The 21,389-nt window shown below is 45.1% G+C and overlaps 1 protein-coding gene across 1 annotated transcript in view; it reads right to left on the reverse strand.

Annotated features, from left to right (window-relative positions):
* LOC115459561 (nucleoside diphosphate kinase 7-like) overlaps positions 1-21,389 on the reverse strand; it is a 542,835-nt gene that overhangs the window by 440,800 nt on the left and 80,646 nt on the right. The window contains exon 2 of the mRNA XM_030189374.1: positions 15,341-15,448. Within this exon, the coding sequence (XP_030045234.1) occupies positions 15,341-15,448 (108 nt within the window). The remainder of the gene's footprint in view (positions 1-15,340; positions 15,449-21,389) is intronic.

A 21,389-nucleotide genomic window follows, 5' to 3' on the forward strand; every position in this document is an offset into this window, starting at 1 on the left:
TATTTAAATAAATTCTCAATACTCCACGACTCCCAGTCAGGATTTCGGTCTAACCACAGTACTGAAACAGTACTAGTGACTCTCATGACCAAATTCAAACAGATGATTGTAACTGGAAAGAACATATTATTTCTACAATTTGACATGTCAAGCGCTTTCGACATGGTTGATCATGGAATACTACTACATATCCTTGAGTACTTCGGAATCGGAGGAAACGTTCTCAATTGGTTCAAGGGATTCCTAACCACATGATCATACCAAATGACATCTAACTCGACTACTTCAGCCGCATGGCTACCTGAATGCGGAGTCCCACAGGGATCCCCCTTCTTGCCGACACTATTCAACTTAATGATGATACCCTTCGCCAAACTATTATCAAACCAAAACCTCAACCCATACATATATGCAGACAACGTAACGATATACATCCCATTCAAACAAAATCTAAAGGAAATTTCTAATGACATCAATCAAAGTCTCCATATCATGCGTTCATGGGCGGATGCATTTCGACTGAAACTTAATGCAGAAAAAACCCAATGCCTAATACTCACCTCTCAACATAACAAGAACAAATTCACTGCCATTAACACGCCAAATCTGAACCTTCCAATTTCGGACACCCTAAAAATTCTTGGAGTTACCATCGATAGACACCTAACACTCGAGAGCCACGCGAAAAACACAACCAAGAAGATGTTCCACTCCATGTGGAAATTAAAAAGAGTAAGACCTTTCTTCCCAAGGACTGTTTTCCATAACCTAGTACAATCAATGGTGCTCAGTCATCTAGACTACTGCAATGCACTCTATGCCGGCTGTAAAGAGCAAATAATCAAGAAACTTCAGACAGCCCAGAACACTGCAGCTAGACTCATATTTGGTAAAACAAAATATGAAAGTGCTAAACCCCTACGAGAAAAACTACACTGGCTCCCACTTAAAGAACGCGTCACGTTCAAAATATGCTCCCTAGTTCACAAAATCATTCACGGAGATGCACCAGCCTACATGTCAGACCTGATAGACTTACCACCCAGGAATGCCAAAAGATCATCCCTCACATTCCTTAATCTGCACTTCCCTAACTGCAAAGGTCTGAAATACAAACTAACACACGCGTCAAACTTTACCTACTTGAGCACACAGATATGGAATGCATTGCCGTGCAACTTAAAATGATTTACGAATTAACGAACTTCCGCAAACTGCTGAAGACCCATCTCTTTAACAAGGTATACCACAAAGATCAACCAATGTAAATATACACAACTTCTCCACATATATCCAGAACTGTCTTACAATATCTGCTTGCTATACGACTATCATGTTTTTTCATTATCATGTTACTCAAGATCCTTCTGTAACACTAAATGTCTATTTTCTAATATAGTTCCACTATTCATGATTATTGTAAGCCACATTGAGCCTGCAAAGAGGTGGGAAAATGTGGGATACAAATGCAATAAATAAATACATAAATAAATTCAAAGATCCCTACTACTTTCACAGTTTATTTGATTCTTTTATATACTGCCATTCTGCACTACAATCAAAGCAGTTTACATATTATATGCAGGTACTTTTCATCATCTTTCTAATCCCAGGTTTCATGCTACCATTCTTCTCTCGTTACCAGTTCAATTCTTTGCCCCATCACCAACTTTAACTTTCACTTTGCCCGTGCTTTTGTTTTGTACCATCAGATTTAGCTACCTATCCTTTCATCTTTTCCTTCACCTCGTATCACTGTCCTTTCTGCATCTTCTTCATCCCTCCCTCATCCAAATTTCTGACATCCATTAAATCCTTCCCCATTCTGGGTCCCTCTCCCCTACTTTTCAGATGTGGAAGTCCACAGCAGCAGGAGGTAGGTACAGCAAAAGAAAGTGTTTCCTGTACTGATGCTCCTGACCACAATATACTTTCTTAAGCATACAGGGGAATGGCAGAAAGAGCAGCAGCTGGGTGAATTGAGAACATGCAGCCTGTGTCCTTATGCTGTAAACCTGCCTGACAAGATATTTGGGTATCCAATTTTATGGAGATCATCCTGTTACCATTCTCTGCTAACTCTCGTCAGGGTCTCATTCAAGCATCAACCAGATATATGCAAAATCATGATTATAAAAAATAAGGGACACTGCCACAAAGAAATACACACATCTTATATTCAAAAATATCCAGACATTTTGAGAATTCTAGCACTTTTTAAGATTCTCAGAAAAATAGGAGGCAATCATTTTTCTTGAGTTCTATAAGACCTGATTTTATATAAACTTAGTAGATTGACAAAGTCTAGTAAATTTATTGTGGTGTGTAGAAATCAGGAAAATCACCAGTGCTCTGTTATATGAAAGGTTAAACAAGGAGAAATTATTTTGTCTCACTGGATAATTTTCTTTTCTTTAATCAGCAACACCGTTCTGCACAAATGGGTGTTTTCTCTTCCTACCAGCAGGTGGAGGTAGAGAAAACTGAACTCTGACAGCTACATCACCAGCATAAGCTGAGCTGCTCCCTGAAACAATCCAGTATGTATCTGCCCAAGTAGAAGATCTCTTTATAGCGAACCCATGTCCCATCAACCACTGCAGCTGCAATGATAATCAAGCAAGCAAAACACCACAGACTGTCACTCACTACTCTGCATATACCAGGATATAGTCATATCACGGGAACCCCGTATGGCTGTCAATCACAAATAAATTTTGTTTTTTTGAAGCACTGAAAAGGAAGCGCAGAGTACACCCAGAACCCCGAGTCGAGGTCTTCCAAGGACGGGACTGCAGAACAATGTCGGCTCCCTCCACCAACTGAAGAAGCACTGCGACTTTGCACTAATCCTGGATGCCATCAAGCTGAACTGTGAAGGTCCCCAGCGATCCAGAATGAGCTGAAAAACTTGTTGCCCCAGCTCCCACCCTCCTGGATCCAGGAAGTAGCGACTGAGAACCTCTGCCTGTACCTTGTCCTTGCCCGCAATATGGACCGCTGAAAGGGCCTGCAGATGGGTTTCTACCCACCGACAGAGACAGAATGCCTCCAGAGCCAACGCCTGACACCTGGCACCACCCTGATTGTTTATGTACAGCACAGCCAAGGCACTGTCCAACATCACTTTGACCACTTTCCCTTCAAGGACAGCTAGACAGACCACCTGGGGCTCCAGGCAACTGATGGACAAGGATGTCTCCTAGCTCGACCAGGTGCTCTACACCCCTCAGCCAGGGCAGTGAGCTCCTCAACAGAGGAGACTTGCAACCATGGTGACCAGAACCCACCGCAGGGGATCTAGAGGAACCCTCTCAGGAAGTGAACTGGACAGTACTACCAGGCTAGACTAGGCCTCATCTTGGGTGACAGAAGACAATGGAAGTCCTGCGAGGCAGGAGTCCATTGGGACAATAAGGTCTGCTGCAGAGGGCACATATGAGCTCTCAATTAAGGCACCACCTCCAGCATAACAGCCATGGAGCCCAAGACCTGCAAGTAATCTCAAACTGTGGGCTCCGAGAGATCACACAACCAGAGTAAATGCACCCAGAACTGGAAGTCCTGCGAGGCAGGAGTCCATTGGGACAATAAGGTCTGCTGCAGAGGGCACATATGAGCTCTCAATCAAGGCACCACCTCCAGCATAACAGCCATGGAGCCCAAGACCTGCAATTAATCTCAAACTGTGGGCTCCGAGAGATCACACAACCAGAGTAAATGCACCCAGAGCTTCTCTGCCCGCCCCTCCATAAAAAAACATCCCCCTGGCCGTGTCAAAGCAGACCCTGAGATACTTCAGAGACTGAGACAGGGCCAGATCAGTTTTGGCCCGGTTCACTACCCAGCCCTGGGATTCCAGGAGGGAAATGACCTGCAAAATACCCAAACTGTTCTCCAAAGTAGAGTCAGCCCAAATCTTCTAGTCGTCCAGGCAGGAATGAACCTGAATACCCTGACACCACCCCCAAGCAGGGTTCCGTAGCCAGGTCAAAGGGCAAGGCCAGAAACTGAAAATGTCACTCTAACACACAGAAACGCAGATATCTCTTGTGATGATCTACAGTGGGGAAGTGGAAGTTCTCCGTGAGGTCCCGGGAAGTAAAGAACTCCCCCAGCAGCACCAAAATGACCACGCAAAGCATTTCCATCCAGAAGCGCTGGACTCGCAGATGAGCATCAACCCCCTTGAGGTCCAGGATAGGGAGAAAAAAACTGCCCTGCTTCAGGACCACGAAATAGACAGTGTACTGTCCAGGCCATTCTCTGTCAGCGGAACAGGTTCCACTGACCACCACTCCTATATCACAGAAATGCTGCAGGGTAAAAGCTACAGCCTGAAAAATTAGAGCTGAGCTGCAGGGAGAGGTCATGAAGGTGTCCAGAACCAGATGAGCGAACTCCATGGAGTACCCCCTCTTGACCACCTCCAGAACCCAATCATTACAGAAGAGAGACAGCCTGCTTTCCAGCAGAAACAAGGGTCCGGCTTCCTTGGGGCCTTGAAAGGACCCCTGCGCGAAGGACCTACTCTGCCCTCCCACCTGGCTGAAAGGCACCGAGCGGACCTGAAGTGGCCTGCCCCCTTAAGGCCTTGGAGCGCTACACACCTTTGCCACAGCTGAGGGAGATGAACAGCTATGCCTCCAAAATAACCTTCACCAATGTCTCCAAGTCATCACTAAAAAGGAAGTGCCCCCCCTAAAGGGCAGTTGACTCAAAAGTTTCTTGGAAGCCGCATCGACACCCAGTGGTGAAGGCACAACCAATGACTAACCTTGATGCTGCCACTGAGCTGGAAGTCAGACGGACCAGATTGTAGAGGGCATCTGCCCAAAAAGGATGTCCAAAATCTAGGCTAGAAATCTCCATGGACTCCAGCAACTGCTGGAATCAACGCAGCTTGAACTATGTAACCGCCACAAATAGCAGCCTGAATGCTGGGGCCCCCACCAAAAAGGCCAGGTGCAGCTGCTGCTCCACATTCTTTTTATGGAGCTCCATAGGGGCCAAGTCCCCTTGGACAGGTACAGCAGTTGCCTTTGTGACCACCATAACCAGGGAGTCCACTTTGAGAAGACTCAACACTTCTCAACCTCCTCAGAGAAGGCAAAGAGATTATCAAGAACCCCAGACACTCTGAGGTGACCATCCGGGGACTCCCACTCCACCATCATCATGAAGATGAGAGCCTTATGGAGTGGAAAATGCTTCAGGGCCTCGATGGGACCACTGCAGGAACTTAAGTATAGCCAAGGCTCCCACACCCTCATCTGAGAGAGATGAGACAGACTCTCACAACAAAAGAATGGAGCCCATGGAACCGCACCTCACAGTCTCCCAACAGGGAGAGTCCACCCTCCACAACAACTAGATCCTATTCCTGCTCAGCTGCTGGCTCTGAAGACTGCCTAACATTTACCGACCAGCAACCATATGACAGACGTGATTGGGCCTGCCTGACCGCCTCGGCCTACAGCTCTGGCATATCCTCACCATCCCCAAGTCTCTCTGGGTGCACATAGAAGGAAATTCCCTACTTAGTTCTTCACAACAGCATTAGTCCTTGACAAACAGAATAAAGCTAGCCAAGCCAAATGAAGTACTTTTTTTTTTTTGTATAAGTGCTGCCAAAGCGAGTACTTTTGGAAAGCCTGGGAACTGCAAGGGGAGCTTGTGGGGAGTACACCCAAACAGGGTGAATGGGCAAGAGGGGACTTGCACCCCTCAGGCAAGGCCCTGAAGGACCGAGTCAAAGCCTCACACAGTGACACTAAGAAGTGCGACTGGGGGCTGCGGAGCCAAGCTCCGAGCAGAACCAGGTATTGTCCCTTTTTTTTTTTTTTCCATTTTTCAAATAATAATACAAGATTACTCTTGCACAAGCAAAACAGAAAAGAAACGTTATTCAAGAGGAAATCCAACATACTGTAGAAAAACATGCTCAAATCTTCCTTAGACCTTAAAAGGTTGATGGAGTGGACTTAAGATATATCAGGAGAGAGGAGAAAAGAGCCCCCCCCAACCTTAAATTATTGTACTGTCATATTTTTTTTTGTTACATTTGTACCCTGCGCTTTCCCAGGCAGGCTCAATGCGGCTTACATGGGGCAATGGAGGGTTAAGTGACTTGCCCAGAGTCACAAGGAGCTGCCTGTGCCTGAAGTGGAAATCGAGCTCAGTTCCTCAGGACCAAAGTCCACCACCCTATCCACTAGGCCACTCCTCCACTCCACTCCACTATCAGAAAAACGCTCAAATGATCTTCTTCATATTCAGAAACGTTCTCAATTGCTCCAGGCTGAAGAAGACATATTTTGTCCCTCCAAGTTTAACCACACATTTACATGGGTATGCCAGCAAAAATTTACATCCACATCTTCAGTCTCTTTCCTTGCTGCTGAAAACAACTATCTTCTTTGTGACATCGGGATAGATCCAGATCGTTTCCCCATGAAATAACTCAGATGCATGATGGGAATACAGTTTCAAAATTGCATTAAGATCTTGCTCAAATATTAAAGAAACCAACAAAGTAGCTCTTTCAGATGTTTCGGATAAAGATCCTTCATGAATAGCCGATATATTGTTCAAATCCAACTGTGGCCTCAGGTTACTTTACTTTTATTTTACTTTATTTCTTATTAGTTGCAACCATTCCCAGACTGAGTTCAGCGCAACTTACATTAAGAAATCTAGTAAATTGTTACATTTTAGACTCGACTCATAACGGCTGTAGTTGGGGGGTACTGGTGTGCTGTATACATTATCCCTCATTCCTCATCACATATTTTCTGGATAGAGGAGTCTTCAACTATTTACGGAAAATTCCGTACTCTGATATTGATCTTATTGTCACTGGTATATCGTTCCACCATTTTGCTGATAGATATGATAAGGTTGTTGAGTGTATTGTCTTAAATATGACACCTTTTGTTGATGGAAATACTAGGTCCAGAAGATTTCCTTTCATCCTTCTCATTCTCTTTTCGGGTGGTATTATCCAACAGGTTAGATATTTTGGCATTTTGCCATGTATAAATGAGTGTATCATGGTGCACAGTTTAAAAATCCCTCTCGCTTTGAACGGTAGTTAGTGTAATGTGATATACAAAGAAGTTACCCTCTTGTATTTCGATTTAGAATAGATCAGTCTAGCTGCAACATTCTGTACTGACTGTATCTTTTTTCTAATTGATGTTGAACAGCCTACATATAATACGTTGCAATAATCGATTTGTGCAAGAATGAGAAATTATATCAATAGTCTAAAATTTGTCTCAACTGAAGCAATGACGTATTCTCCAGAGTTTTTTTTGAGTATACGGAAGGCTTGTTTAACCATTTTTTGCCATTAAAGGATAGGTATCTATCAATCGTTATCCCTAGTATTTACAGTTCTTTTTCAATTTTCAGTAGTATTCTATTGAAGTGTACTTGTATGTTTGACACATCCACGATAGGTGATGTAATTACTAAAATATTTGTTTTGTCACAATTCAGTTTAAGATACAGACATGATTCCCATTTGTTAACCAGCATCAGACTATGGTTGACCAGTGCGTTAATGTCATCTTTGTCTTTATGAAAAGGAAAAATACAGTGTTATGTTGCCTGCATGGGAGAACCAGTAAATTTCATTCCTCTCCATATAGAAACCCAGGGTGGACATCAGAACATTGAATAGGATTGGTGATAGGTGGATCTCTATAGCACCCCAGTGTGTGCTGTCCAATCATTAGACAGGTTCCACTCCATTTCACGTTCTAAGATCTGAGCGTGATGAAACCTTTTATCCATTCCAAAACTACGCCATTAATTCCCAGGGATTCTAAGATTTCCAGGAGTATTTTATGGGCTACTATATCAAAGGCACTTAGGAGGTCAAACTTCATCAGTGCTATTTGATGCCAGTATTCATGATTTTCCTGAATTTGTGAATCAAGGTACCTAGCAGTGTCTCTAGTTTTTTCTGAAACCAGATTGGTTTTGATGTAATAGATTACAATGTTCCAGAAAATTTGTTAATTGTTCTGCGACTACATCTTCTAAGATTCTGACATTTAATGGTACTGAAGCCACCGGTCTACAGTTGGTGACATCTCCTATGTCTCCATTCTGATTTTTTGGGATGGGGGTAAGTATAATTTTGCCAAATTATCTTGGAAAAGAGCCTGTAATTAAGGACTTTTTTATCCATGTCAATCCTAGAGCAAAGTAACTTTCTGAGGGGTTTTCAGCACATAGACTGGACAGGTATCTAATTGACATTTGACTTTTTTAGCTATAAATACTTGAATGCCTCTATCTCAATAGGTGAAAAATTTGACCAGTTTCTATCTGCTGCACATTCTCTTTTCTTCTGTATTATGACCTCTCCACTGTAGATAATTTCTTTGTAATCATTAAGATTTATTGCCTTCCCTTTTACTGTATTTCTTACATATTTTATTTTGTTGTGCTAAACAATTTAGAGTGGGTAGAGTGACTGTTGTTTCTATTAATTCTTCTGGACTCATTAGGAGTTCCATTATCTATTTTTTTATATATATCTGATATACCTTTCCCTATTTTTTCAGAAAAGTACTGTTTGGCTACTTTATTTTGAAATTTCTATACATTTACCATTCTTCTCCAGTCCTCTGTAGCATATTCTCTCCAGTTTCCTACAGGACTGTTTCAGTTTTAGTAAGGCTTCATTAAACCAATTATCCTTCCTCCTTTTTGTGACCTTTTTCATTTTTGGGGGAGATATTTCATTTAGTGTTGACTCTATAAAACTGTTCCACTGGGTGATGGTTACTTGATAATCTGATTCTTTCAGATTTACTTCCACTTTGACCAGAAAACTTTGTTATCAATTTTTTTGCATACGTCTCTTAATTCCTGTTTGGTTATCTTATTCTTTTTTCCTAAGAGGTCTTCTTGCCAATATACTACTACATGTGATTGGTAGTGGTCAGACCAAATTAGGGGCGACCAGCCTCTATCCTCTACCCTTATTAGGGTCTCAGAATCTGTACTCCAGGCTACAAAGTCTAGTTGGTGGTCTAATTGACATGTTCCTTGGGCTGGAATAATCTTCGTGTTTATGTTTTCTAGAAACATTTTAAAGTCCTGGGTGTTTATGTCACCTACACATAATTGTGCACTGGGTTTTAGATTTGAGTCATCATAAGTTCATAGAATTCTCCTTTGGCTTCTTTCCAATTCCCTGGAGGACAGTAATCTACTATAATAAAATGCACCCTCAACGTTCTGAAGACAACGTTCTGAAGTCACTCCACTCCGTGAAGGGTTCGTTAGTTCATGGTGGTGAAGCCATCCCACTCACCATGAGGCATATTTTCAAAGCACTTAGCCTTCCAAAGTTCCATAGGTTTCTGCCCCGCCCTCGTGTCAAAACATTATGACATCGAGGGCGGAACAGAGAGACGCATCCCCACCCCCCACCCTCAAGTCGTAGCACAGATGGAAGTTAGTCCTCTGACGCCCTCGACGCAACGCCACACCCCCTCCCAAGTCACAATGGAACGGACATTTTAGAAGCCGCGTTGGGGAGGCGTTTGGAAACACAGAGGAGGCGGAGTTAATCAGCTGTTCGTTGATGCTGGGCCCGAGCGGCACACACAACCAGAAAAAAAGCACACACACACACACAATCTAGCGGAAAAATACTCTGCTAAATTGCACACAGGGGCGCTCCTTTTCATGAAGTCACTTCGAGAACCAAAAAAGGTAACCTTTCTCCTCAGCAAAACAGACACCCACTTCCTCCCCCATCCTTTGTAAGCAGGGACAAAGCTGCGCGGCAAATGCTCCCTACTAAAGGCTCCCTCCCAGCCTCATCTCACGCTGCCAGGTTTCATTTGCCTTTTACAGGAGCTCCCAGCCTGGAAGATATCACAGATTTGGGAGAAGGGAAGCACAGCAGCGAAAACAAAAGACTAGAGGAAGAGGAAAGAGCAAATGGGATGGAGGTAGTAAAAGTGAGTTCAGAAAGACCCGTGACGTTAGTTCAGAGCAGAGGAGAGGGAGCTGCTCGCTCGCCCCGATCCCTTCTCATGCACCTCGTCGCCCCTCCTCCAGCGAGGCGTTGCGGTGCTCTGGAGACACAAACAAACTCCCTTCTCCCGAGTCCCAGCTCAAACTCTGCAATGCCCTGGCCTCTGGGATTCACTGCCACCCCCCTTTGTACCTGAATGCCTGCCAAAGTTCTCCAGCAGCCAAGGGATTTACTTGGGCTTCACTTTCTTAAGGGGTAAAATCCAAATCCTTTCTATTTCGAATGCCTGTATTTTTAAAGTTATTGAAGTGGACCTCTATCACAAACACACACACTCATTCAAACGCCCCTCCCAACCTCCACCCTCCCGCCACAAAACAAACACACACACAAATAACAAAAAGGCACACACATACACACTCGCACATTCACTCTCTCTCTCTCTCTCTCTCTCACAGAGTCACTCTCACACACACTCTCCCAAACATACACACTCCAGGGAAATCCTTGCTAGCGCCCATTTCATTTGTGTCAGAAACGGGCCTTTTTTACTAGTATACAATATCTCTTAAGCTACCTACTAGTGAAGCGTCTCTGACCTTGCATGATAATAATTCTAAGTAGGATGACTGATAACTCTTCTCAATCAAACATCTTTTATATATTATAGCTACCCCATCACCTGTTTTGGATGTACGAAATATATGTGTGATTTTATATCTTCCTGATAAGAGGTCTCGTAGGAATGTATCCTCTCTTGATTGTAACCATGTTTCTGTCACAAACACCAATCCAGGCTGCTTGAGTCCCTCACTACTATGGCCTTTATGACCAAGGATCTTGTGTTGAAGTAGTAGCAGGGGACTGGCAAGACCTCGCCATTCAGCTGCTTACCTAGTTTCACATTTTTCAGTGCATTTTTCTGTTTATTTATTTCCCTCATGTCCTTTTTTAATGTTGGTCCTCTTCTATCTTTATTTGAGATCTTAACCTCTATTGGCCTATTGTATTTCTTCAAGTTGGGTGATGTAAAGCTTAGATTTCCAATATCCTCTCTCACTATTCTGACATAATAATTTGGGAGCCATTTCTCTAACCCGTTCTGTCCTCCAGTAGTTGTACTGGTTATGCTAGCAATTAACAGCATATACCACCACAATCTGTCTGTTTTGGAGCATAGAGAGATTAAATTCTATCAGGGAGTTCTTGTATCCTAGTGAGACTTACTTTTCTTGTGATGCTGGCTGTTCTTCGTCTTTGCGCCAGTCCCTGCACAAAGGCCTGCGCTAAGGTGTTCTCCTTTGGCTTGCGCCTTAAACAGCGCACAATTAGGCATGGCAGCTGTATACCCATTGTATCTGACGTTAGTTCCAGAGTGGACTGAATGTGCTCTCATGCCTTCCCTCCATTTTGTGGAATAGCCGGTTAATTTGGAAAAAACGGTATTCTGGATTAGCAGGTTTTGTTGGATAACCTGCTATCTTTGGGAGTGCTTGTGCAGATGGTTGACCTTCGAATTTCTCCTCTCCCTCTCCATTTGGGCACAATGGGGAGCCTCTGAGGCTCCTGCTCGCTACTGTGTATCCCCAATACGTCAGCAGCTTCAGTTTTGCAGTGGTTGCTTCTCCTCATTTCAGTTCCACAAAAATGATAGAATTAGAGAAAGTGAAATGTCTCTGGTTTCCCTGTTGGTAATCTCCATCCTTTTATTGCACAAGACAATATGAGCTTCTGCAAAACACAACTAGCAAAACAGAGATTACCTTTGCTGGCGAGATGCTTAATGCCCACCAGCTGTTGAGATCCACTGCCAGAACTTCCCCAGTAAGGAAGAAGTCGGCGGCCTCCCTTCAGAACTTCCCCAGTAAGGAAGAAGTCAGCGGCCTCCTTTCCTGCCACCAACAACAGACACCATTACCCTCCATTTTACCCTGAGAATATTTTGAGGATGTGGGTAAATAATATATTTTATTTATCACGGGAACAGCTTCTGGGGAATATTTCAGAATTTCAATCAAATATCTCTTGAATAAATCAAGAGGAAGTATTCAAGTGGTCTTTGGAAAGTTCAGCAGCCTGAGATTCAGTCTATAATTATAGTTCTCAATATTTTCCAATTTTTCTATGCATACCAAGGTTATCTTTAACAACAGATAACTTAAAATCTTGAAGACTTTTTAATTCCCCTTGCATTTGATTAACTTAGGAAATATCATGTTTAACCTGTTCTACTACTTTAATCCAATCTTCCATCTTCCTCCCCAGAGTGTTTACCTCTCCAGAAGTTTTGGTAGTCACACTATCCATTTTTTGCAGCATTTTCCAAATCTGCTTGAGTGTAACCTCCATGGAAAACTGTGTAATCTCCACAGTTCCTGATGTTTCCTTACTCGGGCCAAATGCATCCACTCTGGTACCCTCCACATCAACAATCCCAGCAGCTACTTTGGCAGCGGGCGTTGCCTCACCCTGAGCAGACACTGACACTGGACACGGAGGAACCAAAAATGCCAGGGGTGAAAGAAATGTTTCATGTCCCGAAGAGGTTGATTCTCCTGCATCTGACCTCACCACTGGCCTAACATCCCCGGAAAACGGAGGAGTTCTGACAATGAAGCAGTCGATAGGCTGCTGGATCGCGGGCGCCATTCAAATTGCGGAGGGCGCAGTCTTTACCACCCCTTTCCTTTTGGTATGCAGTATATTAAGGAAAAAAAAAACAAAAAGGTAAAATGGAACGCAGCTCACACTCCGACCTGCTCTCAGCATCTACACAGTGCCGCAATCTTGGCCACGCTCCCAAGTACGGTCCTGAGATTGTGACTTTGAAACATCTGTTAAGCTCAACCATGCTGTGCAGCCATGGCCAGCAGAGCGGGGAGCTAGGTCAGGGACAGGACCACCTCCAGCATGACCTACCACCTGCTGAAGGTAGAGAAAAATACTGGATTTTTCTGGGAGCACCTCAGCTTATGCTGGTGATGTAATTGTCAGAATTCTGCAGGACAGGTCAGTATCCTCACATACCCCCTCCCCCACCCCAAGCATTCCTTTTGCAGCTGGACTGGATGGCCAAAGATTTCTTTCAGCATGTCTTAATCAAAACTCTAAAGTCATAAAATGAAGGACAGACCCTCTCCTGAGGACAAGATTGCTACTATAAGAAAATGATTACTCTCTTCCTGTTTGTGGCTCCTTCATAAGTTCTTCCATATAATTGCTAACATTTTTTAGGTTCTCCAATAGTCCGAGTCTATAGAGAACAGAAAACATCTCACTCCAAGTTTATTATATGTAATCACTGCAGATCACTGCCTAGCTTAGCCTCCTCTTCCTAAAGGCTGAATAATACTTCAGAAACCCTCCCAGTCCATGCCAATTAGAGAAGCAAGCTTTTAAGTTGGGAACTTTGTATAAGCCACTTGTGGGGCTACAATATCAGAAATGTTTCTGTCACTTGAGCTTTCTTAAGAGACCAGATCAGTGGCGTAGCCAGACTGCCAATTTTGGGTGGGCCTGAACCCAAAGTGGGTGGGCACAAAATTTTCTCTCTACCCCCCCTCCCCCAGCAAAATTTAGTCACACTTTTCAGTGAGCTTTCAGAGGCCAAAACCTCCTGCCTCAGGTCAGTATAATGCTGTTACGATATCCTCTCCTGACCTAAGGAAGGAAGTATTGGTCTCTGAAACTTTATTAACACAGGTACCATATTACTTTATCCTAAATTAAAAATAAAATTATTTTCTTTACCTTTGTTGTATGGCCATTTACTTTTTCTCATTGTGTTGCTCCCAGTCTCTAGATTCTGCTTTCCTTCGTCTTTCTCTTGCCAGGGTTTTCCTGTCCGTTCATCACCTATGGCTTTTCATCTTTTCCTCACCCTTGTTCTCCACATGCCCCTTCCTCTTATTCTCCAGTCTTTCCCTACTCTGTCCTCTCCCTCTTTCCATCCAGCAGCTCCCCTCTTTCTCTCCCCATCCTTCCAGTGTCTCCCCTCTTTCTTTTGCATCCAGCGTCTCCTTTTTCTCCCTACCCTTCCATCCAGTGTCTTCCCTCTTTCTCTCCTTATCCTTCCACTCATCTACCCTCTCTCCTGATCCTTCCATCTAGTGTCTCTATCTCCCCTCTCCTTATATCCAGTGTCTATCTCTCTACCCTTTTTCTGTTCAGTCTCCTCCCTCTCTCCACATCCTTCTAGTTTCTCCCCTTTCTCTCTGCATCCTATCATCCATTTCCCCTCTTTCTCTCCCTATCCTCCCATGTCCAGCAGCTCTCTTCCCTCTAGTCCCTTCTTCCTCTTCTTTCCTTGTCCAGCAGCTCTCCAGCCCCTTCCTCCTCTCCCTCCCATATCCAGTAGCTCTCTCCCTTCCCGCCAGTCCCTCCCATGTCCCAGCAGCTCTCCCTTCCCGTCAGTCCCTTCTTCCTCTCCCTCCCATGTCCCAGACGCTCTCTCCCTTCCCTCCAGTCCCTTCTTCCTCTCCCTCCCATGTCCCAGCAGCTCTCTCCCTTCCCTCCAGTCCCTTCTTCCTCTCCCTCCCATGTCCCAGCAGCTCTCTCTTCCTGTCAGTCCCTTCTTCCTCTCCCTCCCATGTCCAGTAGCTCTTTCCCATCCAATCCCCTCCTCCTCTCCATCCCATGTCCAGCAGCTCTCTCCCTTCCCTCCAGTCCCTTATTCCTCTCCCTTCCGTGTCCCAGTAGCTCTCTCCCTTCCCTCGTCCCTTCCTCCTCTCCCTCCCATGTCCCAGTAGCTCTTTCCCTTCCCTCGTCCCTTCCTCCTCTCCCTCCCATGTCCCAGCAGCTCAGCCATTTTCCCTCCAGCCCGCCCATCCACAACCTTCCCGCTGCCCTTTTGTCCCGCGGAGGCAGCGTTCAGCGTTTCCTTCCTGCCCTGTCTTTTCCCCAAGCTCTGCTGCATCGCCCCAAGTGGAATCCTTCTTCTTTTCGGCCGTCGCGCTGCGCTGCCGTTCACACAGGCAGCTTCGCTCCTCCCCCACCGCGTTCATCCGGCCCTAACAGGAAGTGCATCAGAGAGGGCCAGAATGGACGCGGCAGGGGAGGAGCGAAGCTCCCTGTGTGAACGGCAGCGCAGCGTGACGGCCGAAAAGAAGAAGGATTCCACTTGCAGGGACGATGCAGCGGAGCTTGGGGAAAGACAGGGCAGGAAGGAAACGCTGAACGCTGCCTCCGCGGGACAAAAGGGCAGCGACAGCGTGCGAAGGATGGATGGGCCTGGAGGGAAAATGGGTGGGCCTGGGCCCGTCCAGGCCCACTCGTGGCTACGCCCCTGGACCAGATGAATTATGAGTTCTAAGCCTTGAAACATAAAATTCTTACCATTTCTATAGATGCATCCTTTGGGTAAAATATTAAATTGTAACGTCGCAGGAGAGCAGCATTTGGATCATACCATTCTGCAATGAACACATATCTGTCTTCATCACTCTAAAAGACAAATACAGCAAAGTAATGTAGTTTTCCAAAATTAGTGTATAAAAAGCTTTAAAGCTACCGTTATTCATTCTCATGCAGTAATAAGGGCACATTAAGGAAAAACTCCGTTTATCCATCTGGGCAGAACACAATGCTTGCAAAAAGTACACATTTAGAATTTGTAGCATTATGTTTGGAAATGTATACTCCATCTTGAAATTCACAGACTTGTGATCCTCAAACCCAACCCACGTTTTTCTTTTTGTTGTTGTGTTGTGTTAGAGTGAAGGTGAATTTTTTTTCTTTTAATGAGACCTATTCAAGGTCAACCACTAAGTTGTGCGGGTGAAATTAAAACCTAAATTTCAAGGTTCTGCTGCTCTTTGGGCATCACTCAGCAATGCAGTCTAACACTAAAGTTATAGGTCATCAGAAGAACCTCTTTCTTTTCAGTCCAGGGGCCCTCTTTACTAATGTGCACTATTTTTAGCGTGTGCACAAAATTAGCGCGCGCTGTATAGGCACCCATAGGAATACTGTGGGCGCCTACACAGGTAGCACACGCTAATGGTTAGAGTGTGATAAAAGTGATAACGTGTCTCGAGCGCAGTTTAGTAAACAGGGCTCCAGGTCTTGCCATAATACAGTCTGATACAGTCGAAGATCTATCAAGCCCAGTATCCTGTTTCCATCAGTGGACAATCCAAGTCACAAGTACCTGGCAAGGTCCCAAAAGAGTAAAACAGATTTTATGCTGCTTAGCCTAAATACACTCTCTTCTGAATTCTCTTCCCCCGTACTCTCACCACATTTAAAACACTACCCACAGATAAAATTGTTATACCCGAATGTTTCTTACTATTGTTCTACCACCCTATCATTTTCCCATTGTTACATTCCATTGTTCTATTCCCCTAATGACATTTTGACTTTGTCTTCCCATAACCCTCACAATGTAACCCATAATAGAATTGTAACAAATTGTATTTCTATCATTCACAATGTATTGTAAGCCACACTGAGCCTGCAAATAGGTGGGAAAATGTGGGATACAAATGCAATAAATAAATAAATAAAAACAAGCAGGTATTTTCCATCTTAATAATGGTTATGGATGTTTCTTTTAGGAAATTATTCAAACCTTTTTAAAAGCTGCTAAGCTGCCTGCTTTTTTACCACATTCCCTGGCAACAAATTCCAGAGTTTAATTACATGTTGAGTGAAGAAATATTTTCTCCAGTTTGTTTTAAGTTTACTACTTAGTAGCTTTATTGTGTGCCCCCAAGTCCTAGTGTTTTTGGAAAGAGTAAAAAAAGAGATTCACCTTTACCCTTTCCACTTCACTCAGTATTTTATAGACCTCTATCATATCTCCCCTAGCCACTTTAGACTTTTGTCACAGGGAAGCCATCCCTTCCCCTTTATCATTTTCATCACCCTTCTCTGTACCTTTTCTAATTTCGCCAGTGGCGTACCAAGGGGGGGGGGGGGGGCGGTGGGGGCGGTCCGCCCCGGGTGTTGGCGGGTGGGGGGGTGCTCTGCCGTCTCCTGCCACCACCCTGCGTTTTTTTTTAAATCCATGCAGCGCCTCATGTCTGCCCTGCTGTGTGCTTTGAAAAAAGAAAATCGCTTCGTTGGCGTAGGGCCGGCCTTCTCTCGCTATGTCCCGCCCACTTTTGAGGTAACTTCCTATTTCCTCGAGGGCGGGACATAGCGAGAGAAGGCCGGCCCGACGCCAGCGAAGCGATTTTCTTTTTTCAAAGCACACAGCAGGGCAGACACGAGGCGCTGCATGGATTAAAAAAAACGCAGGGTGGTGGCAGGAGAAGAGGGCTCTGTCGCTCTCCACGGAGGGGGGGGAGCTCAGAGGGGAGAAGGGAATTGGGGAGGGGTCGGGGGAGCTGAGAGGGGTTCTCAGAAGGGAGAAGGGAATTGGGGAGGGGTGGGGGGAGCTGAGAGGGGTTCTCAAAAAGGAGAAGGGAACTGGGGAGGGGTGGGGGAGCTCAGAGGGGTTCGCAGAGGGGAGAAGGGAATTTGGGGAGGCGTGGGGGAGCTCAGAGGGGTTCGCAGAGGGGAGAAGAGAATTTGGGGAGGGGTGGGGGAGCGTAGAGGGGAAAAGGGAATTGGGGAGGGGTGGAGGGAGCTCAGAGGGGTTCTCAGAAGGGAGAAGGGAACTGGGGAGGGGTGGGGGAGCTGAGAGGGGTTCTCAGAGGGGAGAAGGGAACTGGGGAGGGGTGGGGGAGCTGAGAGGGGAGAAGGGGATTGTGGAGGGGTGGGGGTGCTCAGAGGGGAGAAGGGGTCTGAAGCTGGAACTGGGGTCTGACAAGGGGGCAGGAGGGAGAATGGGTCCATGCCTGGGGCAGGTGGGAGAATGGGTCTGGGGCTGAAAAGGGGGGATGCAAAGCATGTGGTGGATGAAGGGGGCTGGAACTGGGGGCTGAAAAGGAGGGTATTTGGGATAAGGGGGCTAGTGCTGGAACTGTGGGCTGAAACGGGGCAGGGGCTGAAACTGGGGGCTTTAAAGGGGACAGGGAGAACTGGCTGAAGCTCAGGACTGGTGAGAGAAAAGGGCTGGGGTTGAAACTAGGGGCTGAAAAGGGGACAGGGAGAAGTGGCTGGGGTCTGAAGCTCAGGACTGATGGGAGAAAAGGGCTGGGGACTGGTGGGATAGTGGGGCTGAAAAGGGGGGCAGGTGGGAGATGGGGGCTGGGGCTGGAACTAGGGGCAGGTGGTACTGGGGGCTGAAAAGGGGGGGCAGAGAGAGGGGACAACAGACCCTGGATGGAAGTGGGGAGCGTGAGGGAGGGCAGACCCTGGATGGATGGGAGAGGGAGGGCAGACGGATTGAAGGGGCAGAGAGAAAGGGCGGATGGTGGGTGGAAGGGGAAGAGAGAAAGAGGGCAGACTGCGGCAAATGGTGGATGGAAGGGAGAGAGAGGGCAGACAGTGGATGGAAGGGGCAGAGAGAGAGAGGGCAGACACTGGATGGAAGGGACATGAGAGAGGGCAGACACTGGATGGCAGAGAGAGAGCAAAGACAGATCCTGGATGGAAGGAAGACAGTGAAAAGAAGATGAGAAAAGCAGAAACCAGAGACAACAAACTGTAAATATATATTTTTATTATTTTGCTTTAGGATATAGTATTGTAGCTGTGTTGTTTATAAATAGAACATGTAAATTAGGTAATCTTTTTATTGGACTAATTTTAATACATTTTGACTTAACTTTCAGAGAACAAAACCCCCTTCCTCAGGTCAGGATAAGATACTGTAACAGCACTATACTGTACTGACCTGAGGAAGGAAATTTTGGCCTCTGGAAGCTAAATGTATTAGTCCAGTAAAATGGTATTATTTTATTTTCTGTATTTGTTTTATTTCTATTTGTTAATTTGTAAAGTGGTGATTGGTATTTGTTAGTTTTTTCAAATTTACATCTGCTGTCTTTATATTTTGCACAGTACTAGGGGACATTTTCTGTTTCTGTGGTGTTGCATTTTATGCAGAGTCTGGCATCGGGGGTTCAGTTTAATTTTTGTCTAAATAAAAAGTTTATGATTACTTATTCTATAGTGGATTAGGGTTATCTGTGTTTGTGAAAAAGACATGGCTTTCGTTTGGCATTGACTGTGCAGGATCGACGATCTGTACTAATCTGTCTGTTTTCATTTTACAATAGGTGAATTGATGTTCTAGTGCTCACTGTAGTGTTTAAGATGCTTTCCTTTTCCTTGTGTGACTCGTAGAAATTACTGCTTATGGTATGGTAGAATTGCTCCATAGGTCCTGAGTGTTTTGTATTCTCGGTCTGCCTAGTACTGGATTTGGGGGGGGGGGGGGGGGTTAAAAAATGACCGGCCCCGGGTGTCAACTACGCTAGGTACGCCACTGAATTTCGCTACATCTTTTTTAAGAAACGGTGACCAGAATTGTACACAGTAGTCGACGTACTTCCTAACTAGTCTATAACATTTGGTTACTTAGGCATTCAATGATATATACTAATACTACTTATCATTTCTATAGCGCTACTAGACGTAGGCAGCGCTGTATACTTGAACATGAAGAGACAGTCCCTGCTCAACAGAGCTTACAATCTAATTAGGATAGACAAACAAGAGATAAGGGAATATTAAAGTGAGGTTGATAAAATAAGGGTTCTGAACAAGTGAATAAGGGTTAGGAGTTAAAAGCAGCATCAAAAAGGTGGGCTTTTAGCTTAGATTTGAAGACGGCCAGAGATGGAGCTTGATGTACCGGCTCAGGAAGTCTATTCCAGGCATATGGTGCAGCAAGATAAAAGGAACAGAATCTGGAGTTAGCGGTGGAGGAGAAGGGTGCAGATAAGAGAGATTTACCCAGCGAACGGAGTTCCCGGGGAGGAATGTAGGGAGAGATGAGAGTAGAGAGGTACTGAGGAATTGCAGAGTGAATGCACTTATAAGTCAATAAGAGGAGTTTGCACTGTATGCAGAAACGGATAGGAAGCCAGTGAAGTAACTTGAGGAAAGGGCTAATATGAGCAGAAAGACACTGGCAGAATATTAGTCGTGAAGCAGAATTTTGAACAGATTGAAGAGGAGAGAGATGGCTAAGTGGGAGACCTGTGAGAAGCAAGTTGCAATAGTCTAAACGAGTGTTGATGAGGGTTCTGGTAGTGTGCTCAGAAAGGAAAGGGCGAATTTTGGTGATATTATAGAGAAAGAAACGACAGGTTTTAGCAGTCTGCTGAATATGTGCAGAGGAGAGGGAGGAGTCGAAGGTGACCCCGAGGTTATGAGCTGATGAGACAGGAAGGATGAGAGTGTTATCCACAGAGAGAATGGGGGAGGAGGAGAGGATGGTTTAGGGGGAAAGATAAGAAGCTCAGTCTTGTTCATGTTTAGTTTCAGATGGCATTGAGACATCCAGGCAGCAATGTCAGACAGGCAGGCTGATACTTTGGACTGGATTTCGGCTGAGATTTCCGGTATGGAGAGGTAGATCTGGGAGTCATCAGCGGCGGCAAGACTCATCTTCGGAAAAACACGATTTGAAAGCGCAAAACCCCTTCAAGGAAAACTACATTGGCTACCAATCAAAAAATGCATCGCCTTCAAAATCTGCACTATGGTGAAGCACCGGGATATATGATGAACTTGATCGACCTACCAACCAGAAACACATCCACATCAGCACGACAATACCTAAACCTCAACTACCCAAGCTGCAAAGGACTAAAATACAAATCAACCTTCGCATCCAGTTTTTCCTACAACAGCACACAACTATGGAACGCACTACCAAAAACCATGAAAACCACACACGACCACCTCCAATTCAGGAAAAAAAACAAAAACCCACCTGTTTCAAAAGGCTTACCGCACCGACCCAACTTAAATACCTGAACTCCGCGACACTATAACACCTCAGACCGGACTGATCACCAAACAATCTCATCTGTTCTTGCTATCCTCTTTATGGTCCCACCACATGTTCCTTCATGTGGTCCTTACCCTTCCTACCTCAACTTAACCATTATTTGTATTTGTTTTACTCCGGAGTCTATCAACACCTCTCCGATACCATGTAAGCCACATTGAGCCTGCAAATAGGTGGGAAAATGTGGGGTACAAATGTAACAAATAAATAATAAAGATGATACTGAAAACCATGGGATGAGATCAGAGTACCAAGGGAAGAAGTATAGATGGAGAAAAGAAGAGGTCCCAGGACAGATCCCTGAGGTACACCAACTGACAGTGGGATAGAAGTAGAGGAGTAAACACTAAAGGTACGCTGGGAGAGATAAGAAGCAAACCAGGAAAGAACAGAGCCCTGAAATCCAAGTGAGGACAGCGTTATCAAGGAGTAGGCTGTGATCAACAGTGTCAAAAGCAGCAGATAGATCGAGAAGGATGAGGATAGAATAGAGACCTTTGGATCTGGCCAGGAACAGGTCATTGGAGACTT

Source organism: Microcaecilia unicolor, unplaced genomic scaffold, assembly GCF_901765095.1.
Source record: "Microcaecilia unicolor unplaced genomic scaffold, aMicUni1.1, whole genome shotgun sequence".
Classification (NCBI taxonomy): domain Eukaryota; kingdom Metazoa; phylum Chordata; class Amphibia; order Gymnophiona; family Siphonopidae; genus Microcaecilia; species Microcaecilia unicolor.